This window comes from Dermacentor variabilis, chromosome 5 (assembly GCF_050947875.1).
Source record: "Dermacentor variabilis isolate Ectoservices chromosome 5, ASM5094787v1, whole genome shotgun sequence".
Lineage (NCBI taxonomy): Eukaryota > Metazoa > Arthropoda > Arachnida > Ixodida > Ixodidae > Dermacentor > Dermacentor variabilis.
Genome location: NC_134572.1, coordinates 68406971 through 68424115, shown reverse-complemented (window position 1 = coordinate 68424115; position 17145 = coordinate 68406971). Strand labels below are relative to the sequence as shown.

Sequence of the window (17145 nt, the reverse complement as noted above, 5' to 3'; positions counted from 1 at the left end):
CACTCCCCCATAAGTTGCATCATTACAAAAAATAGCATTGTTTAGACCTTGTTTTACGGTTTAATGTCTACTGGAGCAGCAGCATGTTTTACACAAAATACTGTAATCGGGTATAAAACAAGTGAAACCCCACAGTCAAGCCTTCTTCGCAGTGCACAGTCTTGCATGACATTAGTAGGATGTTGGCAAGATACAATTATGCCCACGTAACTTTGTCATGCGGTAGAGCATTCTTGCTTAAATGCTATTATTTACGCATAGTCACTTTGAAATTTAATACTATGCAGCTCAGCACTTGCTCACGAATGTATGGCCCTGCAGAACACGTTTCTGTGCAGCTGTATGTCACCCCACACAATTGTTAGTGCAAAGCATAGCTCCATATAACATGGCTATGTTTGTTCATTGCTGCTCTCTTTCAAAGCATGGATGGCAATACAAGTCGCATTGCTGAGAAGCTGCATCTTAAGGTGAAGTTCACATATAACTCGCTTGCCCACCTTGTTTGTGCTCACCAATTTATGGTGCGAGTAATTGGCACAGAAGCACAGTATCTACATTGCCTTATGCATTATGTTATAGCTATGCCTGAGCAGAGTGATGTTACTTTGATAATAGAACAGTGCATGTCCTGTCTATTTTCTTTGTCTCTCCCATTGTCAGGTATAGAGCTATGAACCTGCATTAACTTGCCTTAAAGAAAATGTTTTATGTGTTTCCAAGTTGGCATCATCTATTGGCGAAGCCTAACATGTTGGGAACCTAGTAGCAGCACACAAAGGTTGTTGGTAAGTTGTTAACTTCGACTTCGCCCGGCCATCTGCTAGCTGCCTGGTTAGCTGAGAAGGTAGAGCGGCTGCCCCGGAAAGGTGGTGGTCCCGGGTTTGAGTCCTGGGCCAGGACAAATTTTTCTTCAAATATGAGGCTTTTCTTTCGAGGAACCGTATGGGTTTCCTTTGTAGCAATTCGTGTACGAATTGTACGATTGGGTGGATGTCTCAGTTTCCCTTTATTAAGGCCAAAGGAGAATGGAAGACAAGGCACGGGCATCCACTATCCTTCCACCTTTTTTTTTATCTCTGATGTGCTGCTACTAGACTCTCAAAGCGTACCAACTCATGCAGCTCTTGGTTCTTCTGCAAAACTAACCTGGTCTCATGTGTTTTCCCAATTTCTTCTCCAGTATGCCGTAGTGATCCGTGATGGACAGAAGTTACACCTTCCTGCTGAGGAGGTAGTGGTGGGAGATGTATGTGAAGTAAAAGGTGGTGACCGTATTCCTGCTGACTTGCGGGTCATCCAAGGACAAGGCTTCAAAGTGGACAATTCGTCCTTGACCGGAGAGTCTGAGCCCCAGACGCGCTCGGCAGAGCTTACGAACGAAAATCCGCTGGAAACGAGGAACTTGGCATTCTTTTCTACCAACTGTGTTGAAGGTGGGCATGCAACGAGCTTTGCTACTTACTTTGTAACTGTTATTGAAGTAATTGAAATTTTTTAGGCCCTTGGTGGTGGTCAGATGGCTTGGCTTCACACGAGTTGTCATAGTCTTTCCCCTTCTGCTTCATGCTTGTGGCAGCACTCTGTTGTTGCATATTTTTCTATTTGACTTTAGATTAGTGTTTTCATGTTGTCCTTCTCTCTGACCTTCTCTCTGAAAAGTGTCTCAGTTTGTTTACATAGTGTGACAGTGCACATTGTGTAAAGATTGTGACTTCGTGATTGTGATTTCTAGCCTCTGACAGTTTCGAGTGCATGGTTAAGTTAGTTATATTAATGTCTTCTTGCTTTTGTGTTGTTAATGCAACACTGCCCTGGCACTGCTGCGATAAATTTGGCATTGATCAAGTGTTATGCTAAAATTCCAGTGTTGCTTGTTATTGTGGATAAGGTAGATAACTGGGGTTGCCTAAAATTTTGCTTCTGAGTAAAACGTCCTTCGCACAGGGTGTACTCAGTGTCTCCCTATGCAATATTTATTAGCCTTGTATAGCAAGGCTCTACAAGTGAAGGACATGGCTTATGGAAGGCATCCTAGGTAACTGAAAAGAACTTCAATGAGCAGTGTGATGTCAGCACACTGCGATTCTCGCATTTCTCATGTAGCTTCTCCACAAGCTACCACCCTTCATATTAACAATGACAAGATATTGCAGCTCACCTTGATGTGAAAGTTTGAAAATTACTGCAAAGTGGCTATGCTGCTGCTTTTAGCAGGTGACCTTCTATCACAGTCAAATTTCCGGCGTGTCCTCCTGTTGACCAGAATGTTGTAGGTTTAATCATCAATCACAGTAGCCACTGCGCGAGAGCAGTGAATGCACAGATGTTTTGGAACTTGGATTTAAATGCGCGTTAGAGAACCTGAGAGGGTCAAAATTGATCTTGAGCCCCCCCACTGCATCACTCTTCATGTCCAGACTGTGGACATAGAACCTCAGTGATTATTATTACGGTTTCTTGATAACTCATTCCTTGTGCAGGTACGGGTATGGGCGTGGTCATAAACACTGGTGACCGGACTGTTATGGGCCGAATTGCGAACCTGGCCTCTGGCCTTGAGATGGGCGAGACGCCCATTGCCAGGGAGATTGCCCACTTCATCCACCTCATCACTGGAGTGGCAGTGTTCCTGGGAGTAACCTTCTTCGTGATTGCCTTCATCTTGGGCTACCACTGGCTAGATGCCGTCATCTTCCTTATTGGCATCATTGTGGCCAATGTGCCCGAAGGTCTCCTGGCCACTGTCACCGTGAGTGAACATGCTTTTGGCTTTACCCTTTTCATTTGCTTATTTCTGGCTTTAACTTGTATAAATCATATTCCATAGCTGCAGTCTATTTCCAGAGTCATGGCCGACACTTTACTTTCCTTAATCAGTTGCCACTCCACCTTCACTTGTTTGACTTACAGCCAATATTAATGCACAGTGTATATGGCAAAATGTTACCCACTGCCATTACTTTAGCTTCGGCCAAGCCTTGTTGTAACGAAGCCACATCCAACATGAAAATACCTTAATAATATCCAAGATTCATTATAAGCATGTATTTATTTTTTATTTATTTATTTATTTGAGTACCCTAAGGGCCCATTAGGGCATTACATAGGGGGGGACGAAAAAGTTCAAGCATGAGTGAAATCTGTACAATGTAAATATATGAAGGCATTAGGAACCATAAAAAACATCTAGTAGAAGCAAACAAAAAAAAGAAAGAAAGAAAGAAAAGGGTAACGAAATTTATACAATGTTTAGTAGTGTGAAACACGCATAAGAACCTAGAATGTGATGCAAACAATCAGTACCCATCGGAACACGATGGGTACTCAAATCAAATAAACGTTTACGTAAACAATGTGCTGATAGGAGCCAGAAACATTTTGTTAGCTTCGTTATATGATAATTCATCATAACTGGGTTTACTATATCAAAATTTGACTGTACATATTACATTTGTAATAACGGCCAAGCCTCGTTATTGTACAGTTCTTCCATAACTTTTCTTCTTTTTTACTCCAGAAGAGTGTCCTGCCTATTTCAATATTTGAGGGTCCTGTATCTGGGAGACAAAGCCTTGAAACATGAAGAAATTGTTGCACTGGTCAGACTAACTGCGAACACCGCATCATGCAGGTGTGTCTCACCCTTACTGCCAAGCGAATGGCCGCCAAAAACTGCCTCGTGAAGAACTTGGAAGCCGTAGAGACCCTTGGGTCAACCTCAACCATCTGCTCCGACAAGACTGGCACCCTGACACAGAATCGAATGACTGTTGCCCACATGTGGTTCGACAACCAGATCATTGAAGCTGACACCACAGAAGATCAATCCGGTGTGTTTATATACATGCCTGAATTGTCTTTTCTTTTTTTACTTGCTTGTACACACACATTTTCGTGTGTGTACAAACATGTATGCACACAAATGTGTGCGTACATGTTTGTGTGTGTGTGTGTATGTAAATGTATGTCTTATACAGACACACACGTAAGCAATCAAAGTAATGTTGTTAGGGCCTGCAGGTGTTCTCTTCTTTTTCTATCTCTCCTGCTGCTTTACCATTCCTACATTTTGTGTTTGTGGGGATGCTCAACTTTCTGACGTCCCTTGGCATCCGTTCTCCTCGCATAACACTTGTATTGCTTGAGCTTTGTCTTCCCCACACAGCTCTTGCATTTGGCATTCAGCTTCCCTGCATGACACAGTAGTAGTAGTAGTAGTAGTAGTAGTAGTAGTAGTAGTAGTAGTAGTAGTAGTAGTAGTAGTAGTAATTACTAGCTAGTCATATTAAGTAATTCCAGGCAGTTGAAACAAATTTTTAGCCCCCCATTACAGGTCTTTCACGGCCCGCATGCTTCTTTGAGACATTTAAACCCCATAATTTCGTTTCTCTGGCACCATTTTCTCCTAACCCCTTTTCTGTTGTCTGCTGGGTGCAGGAGTCCAGTACGACAGGACCTCCGCTGAATGGAAGGCTCTTGCCCGCAACTGCTGCCTCTGTAGCAGGGCAGAGTTCAAGGCAGGCCAGGAGAATGTCCCCATCCTCAAGAGAGAGTGTGCAGGTGATGCTTCGGAGTCCGCCATTCTCAAGTGCATGGAGCTTGCTATAGGCAACGTAGCTGCCTACAGACAGCGCAACCCTAAAGTCTGCGAGATCCCCTTCAATTCAACCAACAAGTACCACGTAAGTATCACTGGTTCATATTTCGGAAATTAACAGCGCAAAAGAGACAAGGACGAAGGAAAAGAACAGGACACTGGCACTGACTCACAACTGAAGTTTATTTTGAGGAAAGCTGTATTAATATAGTCGCCGACCCTTTATTTGTACCTCACGGGGACTGCAAAAATGTCTGAATCAACAGGTGTCCGAAAAAGCAGATTAAGAAAAAAAAACTAAATCCTTTATTTCCATGCACGTATTCACGCTTGGCAGTAGACTTAAAAAAATTGTGAATGCGCCGTGGCACGCTGTTCTGTTTACGCGCAATCAGATAAGCCTGAATCTCTGAGAGGGTCGTACGGTCACTATAGGCAGCTGAAAGCAGAGTCACTGCTTGTACACACTCTGCATGCAGCGGCAGCGTAGCACATGGTGCGTGATCTTCCGACTCAGTCATCATCTGGCGGTGCAGCAGAAACCTGACGAATGATCTCGCCGTCGTAGAGTTCTACGCATGTCAGTACAGCAGTGTCAGCACCTGTGAAACTGTCAATTGAGACGCTGTCCGGAATCGCAATGCAACCACTGCGCAGGTCTCGGCAGAACATTTTCGGTGTCAGTAGTGAGCACATCGGAAGGTGACAAATTCTAGGCCTCCCGGCACCCGCTTGCTGGCATTCCTCAGCGCAGTCTGCGCAGGCACTGTCGGCGCCATTAGACACTTGACGCGATGTTTCCATATGCCGCGTTGGATCACCGCAGCCTCGACACAGCACACAAAGCAAACGCCACGACGCCGTCATGCTGACACCAGTCGCACAAACGAAAACCGTGGCCTACTCACAGTGTCGTGCAAGAAGGAAGAAACAAATCGGTTGCTGCATTGTCTTGACATGGCTTACTAAGCCGAGACCGGAACTGCTGTAGCCACTCTGTCGAACCAGGCAGAAACGATGATAATGAGCGGGGATTTGCAGTAGCGCCACTTCATGGGGCAGCAAGGAGGCTCTGTTCAAAACAAAAATGGCGTTCAGCAAGTCTAACCATGCACTGGTCAGTCGGTGCATGGTTCGATCCAGTTGGCTCAAGGAGTGTCTGAAAAATAGGACGAGAGGTTACAAGGTGTCCGAACTTTTGGCAGTTATACATTATGGTCTATGGGGAGAATGGCGGTGCCACGAAGCAGACCGAATGATCGAGCATGTCCGAACTTTTGGAGTCCAAAAAATCAGTCGGCGACTGTACACAGGCCAACACACGCCAGTATGTCAACAACTAAGCGACTATGCATGCACTAAATTACTAAAAAGGAATTGAGATATTTGGAAGAAAGAGTTTCACGGTAGACTGTTGTTAAGTTTGATAGGGAAGTTTTCTATTGGGTTTGTTTTTTTATGTTTTGAAACACTGGTTTTATTCATTAATGATGCACTCATGTTTTCCATGTGTGTTTCGACAAGTCACCGGGATTGCTCTTAATGTGAATATACAGTCTCTTAGTTGTTAACATGTTGGCCCGTGCTGGCCTTTGTATATAAGTGTGACTTTTCTCAGAGGAAACTTCAGTTGTGAGTCAGTGCCAGTGTCGTATTCATTTTGTTCGTCCTTGTCTCTTTTGTGGTGTTAATTTCCGAAATATGAATCATCACCAAGTTTCTCTTCTAGTATCACTCTATTTTTTTCCTCTACGTCATTAGCATTGCATAACAGATTTTACCTTCCTGTGGGAATTATAGGCACCATTCTTGAATGTAATATATTTTTTCCACCCTCTTGTGTTCAGTATTTGTTCTGTTTCCTTCGTGCATACATTGCAGTCAGTGCAGTGCACCTGTTAGTTCGCAGTCACTGCTGGATCAGTGTGCTTGTTCTGCATCCTGTTTTCATGCTGCCTTTTCATGATTGCTTACCTCTTATACTTGGTGACAATAACCCAAGAATTCAGTATAAGCTTCACTCACAAAACCAAGCTACACCTGTACACACTCCAAGACGTAGTTCCTAATTTACACCGATTTCTAAAGACGTGCACCTCCACTGTGATGTCACCAAAATGGGCAAATGTAATTGAATGGTATATCTGTGAAAATTCTCCTTGAGTTGTACACCAATATCAGTTGGACAGCGGTGCATTTGCCACTGTATTATCAGGTTGTCACTGACTACAGCTCACCTTTGTGTTTTCCTACACTTTGCTGACCCTTGATGTTTGAAGGGGGTACGGGGATCTTTCTGCCAGGCATGAAGTTGTAGATTCATTGACATGCTGGCAAAGCGCTGACGGTTTCAGCAGTTTGTTTGCTTTCACATTTGGCAGGTACATATCTTTGCAAATTGTTGTAGGTGCCCAACCAATTACATTTTTTTGAACAAAAAGTCGTGCAGGCTTTCCTCCAAATCCCTATCCTTGGCAGCTGCTTTCCAGCAGCCAAATCGTATGAAAATATCTAATGGACTCCATTTGGAGGCAGCCTGAAACTATCTGCTTTCGTGTCTCTCGAAGCCTTGTAAAAACTGGCATGTAAAACTAATTTGTTAATCTCCCAGATTCTCCCAGATTTGTTTGCTTACACTTTGTTTAAAAGAATGTGGCCAAAGCCAGAAGGCAAGCTCAGCAAGTTTGCGGTGCGTTTCATCACTGACAGGACAATGTTGTTGTACTTACATTTCCTGACCTGAAGATTTCTTGCTCAAAACAGCTGGATTTTTGCAGTGCTTTTCTTAATTGAATATTCTAAATTCACAGTATTGGCCATTGCATTGTCACGCAGGTAACTGTGCATGAGACTGAAGAACCTGATGACCCGAGTTACATCCTGTTAATGAAGGGTGCCCCTGAGCGCATTCTCGACCGCTGCTCCACCATCTTCATCGGTGGAAAGGAGAAAGTACTCGACGATGAGATGAAGGAAGCCTTTAACAATGCCTATTTGGAACTGGGAGGCCTTGGAGAGCGTGTCATTGGTGAGTTGTCTGTGCGAGACCTTTCGTAAGTGGCATAGGTGGACAGTTTCTTGAATTACAGTGGAACCCCGTTCATACGTTTTTCACCAGACCGAGGAAAAAAAACGTAACAGCCGGGAAAACGCATCAGTGAGGAATGCTCTGAAAATGAATGAAAAAAGTGCAGCTTCAACTATAGACAATTTATTTCCACAGAGTGCGCTTAGAACTTAAAAAAGTCTAGAATGGTGGCTTGCCGTTTCTTTCGCCCGCTAGAAATCGCCGCACGATTCTCAATAGCCTGGAAGGCCGCATTGCTGTCAGCGTTGCTGTGAGGTGCGACGTACCTGCGGAGAAGGTCCAGAGCCGCGACGGCTTCTCCAAAGCTAGGATTTGGCAACTCCCCAGCATCATGTGGCTCGTGCTCCTCGTCGTCACCGCGCCACGACAATGGCAACGGACAAAGGAACATCCGCGGGAAATTTTGCCCTCTTTGGCATAATCATGCTAATGTGCAAACGATTGTTTAGTATTGCTGTAGAGCACGCGTGTCCGAGCAGCCCGGTTGCGCGCAGCGTGGTTTCGCAAGAAATTTAAACAAGAGAGGAGAGCTGGCCCGCTAGGTGGAGCAACGCCATGAGCAACGCCAACTTCCGGCTTCCCTTTAGCTATAGCTTCACAAAGAGTGACGTCAGGGCCTCTCCTGAGTTTCCTTCCTTTGTGAGTCGACCCGTCCAAATTGTATACTAACTCTATGCGTCCAACAAACTATGCGGCATAGAGTTTCTCACTACATTACCAAGAGGGAAAACTGGTGCTTTTGTGCTGTCGTATGCATGGGAATGCCGGTATATTGTGACTTCGGATTGGCATCGTTCTCGGAGAGACAGCAAACGTTGAAGACGCGCTTGGCAAGTACCATTCCGTCTGTCACAATGATTCATTTTCTACTAAAACAGCACGTGAAAAGCTATTTTAGGTTTATTATTACGCGAAAACATGTTTTGTTTAACTATGAGAACTTGTTATTGCGTGTACGACTATATGTTACGTAAAAAGTATCAGCGGGACGCTAAAGTTGGAGGACAGACGACAAGGTTCGCGCTCGCTTTGAAACAGTTAGTCGTCTGTTCTTGCTTTTCTTCGCTTGGTCATGCATTGTAGGTGAGTAAAGATGTAATATGCATGAATGGAAACATTTTATGAAGATTTTACTTTGAGAACGCGTTATTTGTGTAGCCATATCCACGTTTTAGACGAAGCCTCTTACAACACCAGCCAACACGAGCCTCGCAGACACATATACCGTCATTGCCATGATGGCACGGTGCCCCCTTTAAGAAACTCCCATAGACGGTGGCGCCAGATTTTTTTTACAGTGAGAAACTCTATGCCATGCGGTGACCGTAATCACAGTGATGATAGTGAGAGCATTTTTTACGAATGGCCACCTAGTGGCGGCCTCTCGAACTGGCGTGCGGCTTCTTGCAGCCAGTTCCATAGCCAAGCTCGGCCAAGCCCTGTCAAAACTCGTCAAAAGCCAAAATGGCGGTTGGAGCGCGTTGCCTAATTTAGCACAGGCGGGTTCGGGTTGCGACGCATCATGCGGGAACGTTTTCACAGCTACTACGTAACAGCGAGGTTCCTTATACATTGGATCCTATGAAAGCTAGGCCGGGACCGGGTGAAAACGACGTAGCAGCCGGGAAAACGCAGCAGTGAGGAACGTAACAGCGGGGTTCTACTGTATTAGGCTGAAAGGATTACATATGATAATCCATAATTTCTATCTCTTGCATCATATTAAAACAGCGAGCTCTTTGCTCAAGAAAAATGTGTGAAACTATACTTACATTACCGGTAAACTTAACCAAAAGTTCTCCCTCTTGGGCGAGTTTGAAGAGGTTTATTTAAAATTTTACCAGTAGTAAGCATTCTGTGCGAGACTGGGACTCGTATTGTTGCTGTAGTGTTTAAGCACATGTGACACAGTTTGCAACATTCCTTTTCTCTTCTCCTTCAAAAGAAAGCCAGTTTCTAAATGTGCCTTCTAATTCGATGACACACACAAAAAAGTCGCAATTTTGCTTGAAAGGCGAAGCATCGATTGCGATAGCAAATTAGTAGACAGCTATATGAAGTAAGGATAGTAGTTTTATTGACCATGTTAGCTTGTAAACATTCGTCTGCCAACTAAATTAACAAGCATGGTCTCATGCAAGCACAAGCAAACACGAACACATCTCACTCGATGACCGCGGAAGCTCTGTCAAAACACTGGAGGGAAGTGCGGCAGCAGCTGCGAATGAATTGACCTTCGTGCTGCCTCTCGCTTACATTGCGAACTAAGCGGTGAAAACACAGCGCACACAAAGCTATTGGCAGTCTGCATGCACTCTGTCCCCATTGCAGTCATCTTCAAGATAGCGCCCACGTGGCCGCGCCATATGCAGCAGCCGGCGGCTTAGAACCCCCGCACTCTCTTCTCCCACTGGTGCCTTGCACACAATGGAAGATGGTGTGCTTCCTCCCCACTTTCCTTCCCTTGTGCCTGTGAGATTGAGCCACTATCATCGGCTCACCTTTGCACGCTTTCTCTCGCAAATACTGCATGTGGCACGCAGTGACAGTGTTATCACTTTTGGAATTATATGGCACCACCAAGGCAACGACATCAGAAAAGCACCTAGAGTGTTCATATAATTACTATTGCAATAAAAGTGTGACCATCTTTACACTGCAGGTACATTCTAAAAAGAAGGCTTGCAATTTTAGAGAGCGTAGTTGTATTCATTTATACGAGTAATGTGTGGGTTTTCCTAGAGAACTTGCGAAGAATTTACTTGAATGCTAGCACCCACTCAAGACTACAACTTTTGCGTTTTGTGTTCTCTTCAACCAGGCTTCTGCGACTACAAGCTGCCGACAGACAAGTACCCGCCAGGATATCCATTTGATGCCGATGAACAGAACTTCCCACTCACTGGACTTCGTTTTCTTGGTCTCATCTCCATGATTGACCCGCCACGTGCTGCTGTGCCTGATGCTGTTGCCAAATGCCGGAGTGCCGGCATCAAGGCATGTCCAAACATGCCTGCTCACTTTAGAAAAGTATATTTCAGTCAGATAAGTAGTTCATTGCAAGCAGTTGCACAATATAGTTTATTTGAATAAATGAAGAGCTCTTATGACTGCAGGCATTGCTTGACAGTGGTAGAGCAAATTGGCATGGTAAACATTGTCTTCTCTGTTCAGCGTCGAACAAAAGAAATGCTCTTTAAAATATAAGATTATCAGGTTCTGTATGACAATAAACATTAAGAAGCAAATAGTGATTACTTCTTACCTCTTTTCCAGTGTGACTGCAAATTTTTGACTAGCTTACTTTTTTTTGTTACTGAGGGCAAGGATGAAGTGTAATGTAACTGTATTGAAGCAAAATTAATCAAATTAGTACCCTTCATGCAGCCCATGAGTAACATAGAGCACAAAACACTTGTTACAACTGCCTTGTGCTGTGTGCAGCCATGCAGATGACTGTTTCTTTTAACTTGTTCAGATCATACTATTAAACATTCCATTGCATTTAGCTCAGATTTAGTTTAGTGGTCCCTTTTCGATTACAATTGTCACATAAATTTTATCTTCAGTGTGAACTGACCTGTCTATGTAGTGCTTGGCAGTCCATTTGGTACATTTAACATCTATGGTTATTCAACTGATTTTGCTTCACCTTGCTAGTGGCAGTATCAGTGTTTTACTGTATCCTAATAGCACATTTGAATGGTCGTTCCGAGTGGGCTGTCAGAGCACTCTAATGGTCATGTAAAATGACTATGAAGCTGTATTACACTAAGAACTTAGGAGCATTATTCTGGCTTTGTTAAAGCTATAGGAGCGTTCTTATTGTCAGGTTAATTGTACTGCTATGAGATTAGGGAGCTGAAATGAGAGAGCCATCGCTGTTGGACAACCTTTCAAGCTTTGCAGGAGTTTTGCTAAACAACCAGTTAAATGTGCCACAGGATCAACTTTTCATTACTTAACTGATCCCCTCACCCCTTCTCTGCATCTACAAAACAGGTTATCATGGTGACTGGTGACCACCCGATCACTGCCAAAGCCATCGCCAAGGCTGTTGGAATCATTTCCGAGGGTAATGAAACCGTGGAGGATATTGCACAGCGACTGAATGTGCCCGTTGAGGAAGTAAACCCGCGGGACGCCAAGGCGGCTGTAATCCACGGCTCGGAACTGAGAGACATCAGCCCTGAACAGTTGGACGACATTCTGCGCCACCACACCGAAATCGTCTTCGCCCGAACCTCGCCCCAGCAGAAGCTCATCATTGTGGAGGGCTGCCAACGCCTGGGAGCCATTGTGGCCGTGACTGGGGATGGCGTTAACGACTCGCCTGCCCTCAAGAAGGCCGACATTGGCAAGTCATTGTGTTGCCATTACGTGTGACAATGTGCAATTCACTGTGCAGAATGCAGTATTGTAAATGAAAGGACAGTGTAAGGCATAGCATTGCGAGACAGCTGAGAGCAGTATGGATTTGGAGAACAAGTGCTACTTGGCACTCTGGACAAAATTGAGTGGAAGTGGGTTTACAAGGACATATGGTATCAATAAATCTGATAACAGGTTATCTGATGTGATAGTGTAACTAAATGGGTTAGATTTCATTAACCTTAGTACTGAAGCACTCAGCAGCGCTCTAGTACTTCAACGCCAGAGTAACTATTAATGGATGCTGATAACATCAATGATGGTATTAAGTGATGAGAAATAAAAATGTGTGTTAGAGGAACTGGTGTAGGTCAGAGCTGTGTTATCAACCAAGACTAATTATACTAAACTTCCCTATTATTTTGGGTTGTCAACACCAAGTGCACGTGCAATGCTGCCATATCAGTGTGCATAAACATCATATTGCTTGTGCAATATAGTAGGGTATATATTAGGAAAGATTGGTAGATCTTGAAGTAAGAACCAACATTATTAACCTCCTTGCTTTTAAGTTTCTCATTCATCTGTACTTACTATAGCCATGTAACATTGCATATCCTAGTGTTTACAAGGTATCAAGTTCGTAGGGGTATAAAAGTTGGAAAATTCTATTATTTCTTCACATTTTTGCAATATCTTACTTTAAGTAAAATATTGTGCGTACAAGCTAAGGGACGTTAAATTAAGTCCACTTTTATAGATCATATGCCATATTTATGTTAAAACATTTGATCAGAGCTTATGTTCTTGCAGTTCCACTTTCTTAATTTTTGTTTTGTAGCCTTTTTATATGTTTGAACATCATTGCTGGTCCCTTCCCTCCCACTGCCCCCTTACAAAAATTCTGTGTAATGCAAGGCAGCACATTAAATTTGTTTTTGTTTTTTACTTTTTCAGGTGTCGCCATGGGTATTTCTGGGAGTGACGTGAGTAAGCAGGCAGCAGACATGATCCTTTTGGACGACAACTTTGCCTCCATTGTCACCGGTGTTGAAGAAGGTTGGTAGCTCGTGCCACTTCAATGAGAAGCTATGTTCTCTTTGAGCGGCTGTCTGAAGTTGCGTAGCTTTTGTGTTCTCTCGCTTACTTACTTGCATTTAGGGTTCTTTGCTTTCTTAATTTGTTTAGGAGTGTTTTTTTATATGTGGGAGGGTGTTCTGCAGAATTTATCTTCTTTCCATAAGAATCTGAGTTTATCAGGGTTTTCTTTTGGGATGCTATGAAATTCAGGCCTTATTTTTTTTTTTTTCGTTTTAGTGTTATGTATCTTTTCTTTTTGCCCATGCCCCAAAAACAAAACAGCCTTGACAGGAAAAAAAACAGAAGCATTGTAACTGCAGGGATGGTTTAGTCAACATTTACAATAACAGAAGGTTTTATTGTTATTACAATTTACAGTAATATACACTGGCATATTTACCCACGTTGGTATGTGTAACTGAAGTGTGCTCATTCCAATCTACGGAACAAAGCATTGAGAGCGCCCTTTAAAAGTTTGCTTTGGATACAGGAAAATCCAGTAGGTCTAGCACAAGTATATGAAAGGACGGGCCATTTCTGGACATGAATCCTCCAAGAAACTAGGGAATTTAACGATCTGTGCAGCAGTATGCACCTGATATTCAGAGAACCTTCTTGCCACCTAGGTATACTGTCGGGTCCTAATGGTAAAATGGCAGAAACTGCTCATAAGTGTCGAACGCTGCTGGCAGTTCCGCCTTCATGTTTCGGTTCACAATGTGAGCACAGTGCCAGAATATTTCGGTGCTATGGTGCAAGTCGGGAGAAATGTTTCGCTGTACAGCACAGCTCCACATTTCTGCAACAGCAGCATGGCATTCTGGGTCTGCACAAAGGTTGTCACAAGTGCATCGTCCCATTGACTTGGCCGCACCTGCTGGCGCTTGGCAAGGAAACATATACACATCCTATAAGGCAGTGTACTTGGCTCCCTAATTATTGAGAGCAGTTTGTTTTAATATTTCTCGAGGAACCTCAGCATGAAGAGTACATTGTGTGAAGAGCTTGTTGTTGCAACGAACGCCTTCAGCTTCTCTTAAATTTCCTTTGTGAATGCAGTCGGGGCACAGTCACGTGGTCATAACAGAAGAGCCTACAATTCTGATTTTTTCAGGAAAATTCGACTAGTCATTTTTTTTACCAACAGCTGTTTTTTTGGATTTTATCAAATGATTTTGACAATGGTACAGCTAAACCTCGATATAACGTAGTTGGTAAAAGTGGCAATTTGCTTTGTTATATCGAACTTTCGTTCCATTGATATTCCACCTTTTATACAGATAAGTACAGTCACCAATCGATTTTTTTTTTTTTACATGGAAAGATGCCGCATAATTTCCCGAATTATCGGGCAATCGCAAAAAAGCAAATTTGAATGGAAAAACAATTCGTTTTGATAAATTTGGCAATCAGTGACGATTGATGCGGTTTTGTGCCACATACGTTGACGATATCTTCTCGTATATCATACTGACCACAAATAAAGACTGGGACAGCAGAAGAGAACACAAAAGTGACACAGGCAGTACCGCCCGTGTCACTTGTATCGTTCTTGTGTTCTCTCCTGCTGTCCCCGTCTTTACTTGGAGTCAATATGGTGTGCAGTAAACACCAACTAGGCCAAACTGAACTTCTTCTGATATCTTCTCGGCAGTACGAATTAAGCAAAGCCAGCCACGCCTTCACATGCACTGTGTCCCCGTGGCCGATAGCATGGCCCACACTGGGACGACGCTATCAAAAAAAGTGCCGGCAGCAGAGAGTGAATGCTTCATCTGCCTCTCGCTCCAACGGGTCACTGAAACTTGAGATTACGCAACCTCTAATAATAAACGCGTGGTAAGACAGCTTGCATGGTGCCACACCGTCTCGGCACGCCCACCCCTTTGCATATGTGGCAGATTGCCTCTAAAGCAAGGTTCACGGCTGCGTATGCACACTGTCATGCTTACAGCCATGCGCAGACATGGCCGAGATGCGCGCCAACTTGCCTCCCACTCTATATCCACTCCCCCGTTCCTTCACGCGGGTTTGATCGCGTTACCGCCACCTCACTCCCCTCCCCCTCTTTCCCTTTGCTCGCACCTAAAGCACAGAGTGTGCGGGGCATGATAGATTCTTGTCGCACTTGGACTTTTACAGAACCTTATGTGGCTCCCCTTCAGCTGTCGCTCTTGTCACGCGGTTCGCGATTTGGGAGGTTCGTTTGCAAACAGCTGCTTGTAATTCAATCATTCGACCATCTGCATCATCAGAAGTTTCCATTTATTGTCTCGGCATTCCTTTGCAGTGGCGGTGAAATTTCGTTATATTGATATGGCATACAAACGCACTTTGTTATATTGAAGTTCTAAATACATGGTGTTCTATGGGCAAGAGGTTATGAAAAGTTCAATACTTCATTAAATCAAGAGTTTCATTACATTGAAGTTCTTTATATCAAAGTTTAACTGTACTTGTAAGCCACATCTGATAGCCATAGTACAAGAATATGCAGCCTTTGATAGCAGAGCTGTTGCCATCTTGCTGTACACCCTTTGTGTTTGTGACGCTGAAGCATATACTGTAGGTTGTCCCAGCCATCATACACCGAGTTTCTTTCTTTAAGACAAAACATTTCGTATGAAGCAAACAGACTGTACATTGTTAAGATCAACCTGAAGAAGCCTTTGGTATATTTCGGTGTTCTCCTTAATTTACTTGGAATAGTCAAATAACCTTCTCATTCATGCATTTCCTGCAAGTATATCAGTACTATGTTTTTGAACACATATGAAAATAGAAGTTTCATTTGTTTGCGACTCGCTATCTTTTGTGTGGCATGGGGTTTTTCTTTCTTTCTTTCTTTTTTTTTTTCATATTCACAAACTTCCAATTTTGGGACCAGTGTCTCACCTTTTTCTCTCCATTTCTATTTCTCTTGCCTGCAGGTCGCCTGATCTTTGACAACCTGAAGAAGTCCATTGCATACACTCTTACCAGTAATATTCCTGAAATCAGTCCTTTCCTGTTGTTCATCTTGGCTGATGTGCCCTTGCCTTTGGGAACAGTGACCATCCTCTGCATTGACTTGGGAACAGACATGGTGAGCCAGCATGCCAGTGTCATTGTCTCACGCAGAGAAAGCAAAACCTTTGCTGTCAATTTTTTTCAGAGACCCTTTTGATGTAAACAAAGAAGCCGTTATAAATTTAGCATAGACTTGTTGCTTAATTAATCGTTTTTGCAGTTTATACTTCGGGCACACCCTGTATAGATTGTCGCATCTATTCTGGCTGCGGGATTTTTTCATTTACTAAAGCTTTGATCAGTGCGAGGTAACAAGTTCAATATCCCGCATTTGTGGTTGCATTCCGGTAGGGTTGGAATGCATTTAGTTCTGTGTAGCTTGGGCAGCGAAAATTACTCGAGTCATTTATCGAAGCTTTCCTCATAGCCCATGGCACAGCGTGGGGATGTAAATGTTTGTGAATTAAAATTTTGACACATGGTATCAGCACCATAATTTCTATAGCATCCAATGCATGTTGTCATTCCCATGCCCTAAACGTAGTTTGATGCCCATGATCTAAACTTCTTCTTTATAGTACTAGCATCTTTAAAGTCGGTGAGAAATACATAGCCTTGCATAGGTGTGGTATTACATTCAGTCCCAACTCCAGATGTGCATTAACTTGAGTAAATTAAAGTTGTTATTTCCTGTTACTATAACAAAATGTTTGAAGAAAGAAGTATATAGCCTTTTGTAAAGGCCCTGTATGATTGTGTGTCAACTCTAGGTATACATTTACTTGATTAAATTGGTTAACTAGGCTAGGTTAACTTGGTTAGGATAGGTTTAAGTGCTTGATTTGAATTTTTTTTTTTCTCATTATGACTCTGTCATGTTTGAAGCAAGAAGCATAGCTGTTTGCAAGTGTCTCATTCAGTGCCGACCCTAGGTGCGAGTTAACTTGCTTCTGGTGCCACCTGCATTTCTTGGAGCACAGCTGTTGTTGTCGTACGT

General features: G+C 43.4%; 1 protein-coding gene across 4 annotated transcripts in view; it reads left to right on the top strand.

Moving 5' to 3' along the window:
* Atpalpha (sodium/potassium-transporting ATPase subunit alpha) overlaps window positions 1–17145 on the top strand; it is a 158842-nt gene that overhangs the window by 128354 nt on the left and 13343 nt on the right. For all 4 annotated transcript variants that reach the window (XM_075692763.1, XM_075692766.1, XM_075692765.1 and 1 more), the window contains exons 6-14: window positions 1184–1436; window positions 2484–2752; window positions 3635–3833; window positions 4441–4685; window positions 7436–7628; window positions 10510–10685; window positions 11691–12045; window positions 13017–13118; window positions 16070–16224. In XM_075692763.1, the coding sequence (XP_075548878.1) occupies window positions 1184–1436; window positions 2484–2752; window positions 3635–3833; window positions 4441–4685; window positions 7436–7628; window positions 10510–10685; window positions 11691–12045; window positions 13017–13118; window positions 16070–16224 (1947 nt within the window). The remainder of the gene's footprint in view (window positions 1–1183; window positions 1437–2483; window positions 2753–3634; window positions 3834–4440; window positions 4686–7435; window positions 7629–10509; window positions 10686–11690; window positions 12046–13016; window positions 13119–16069; window positions 16225–17145) is intronic.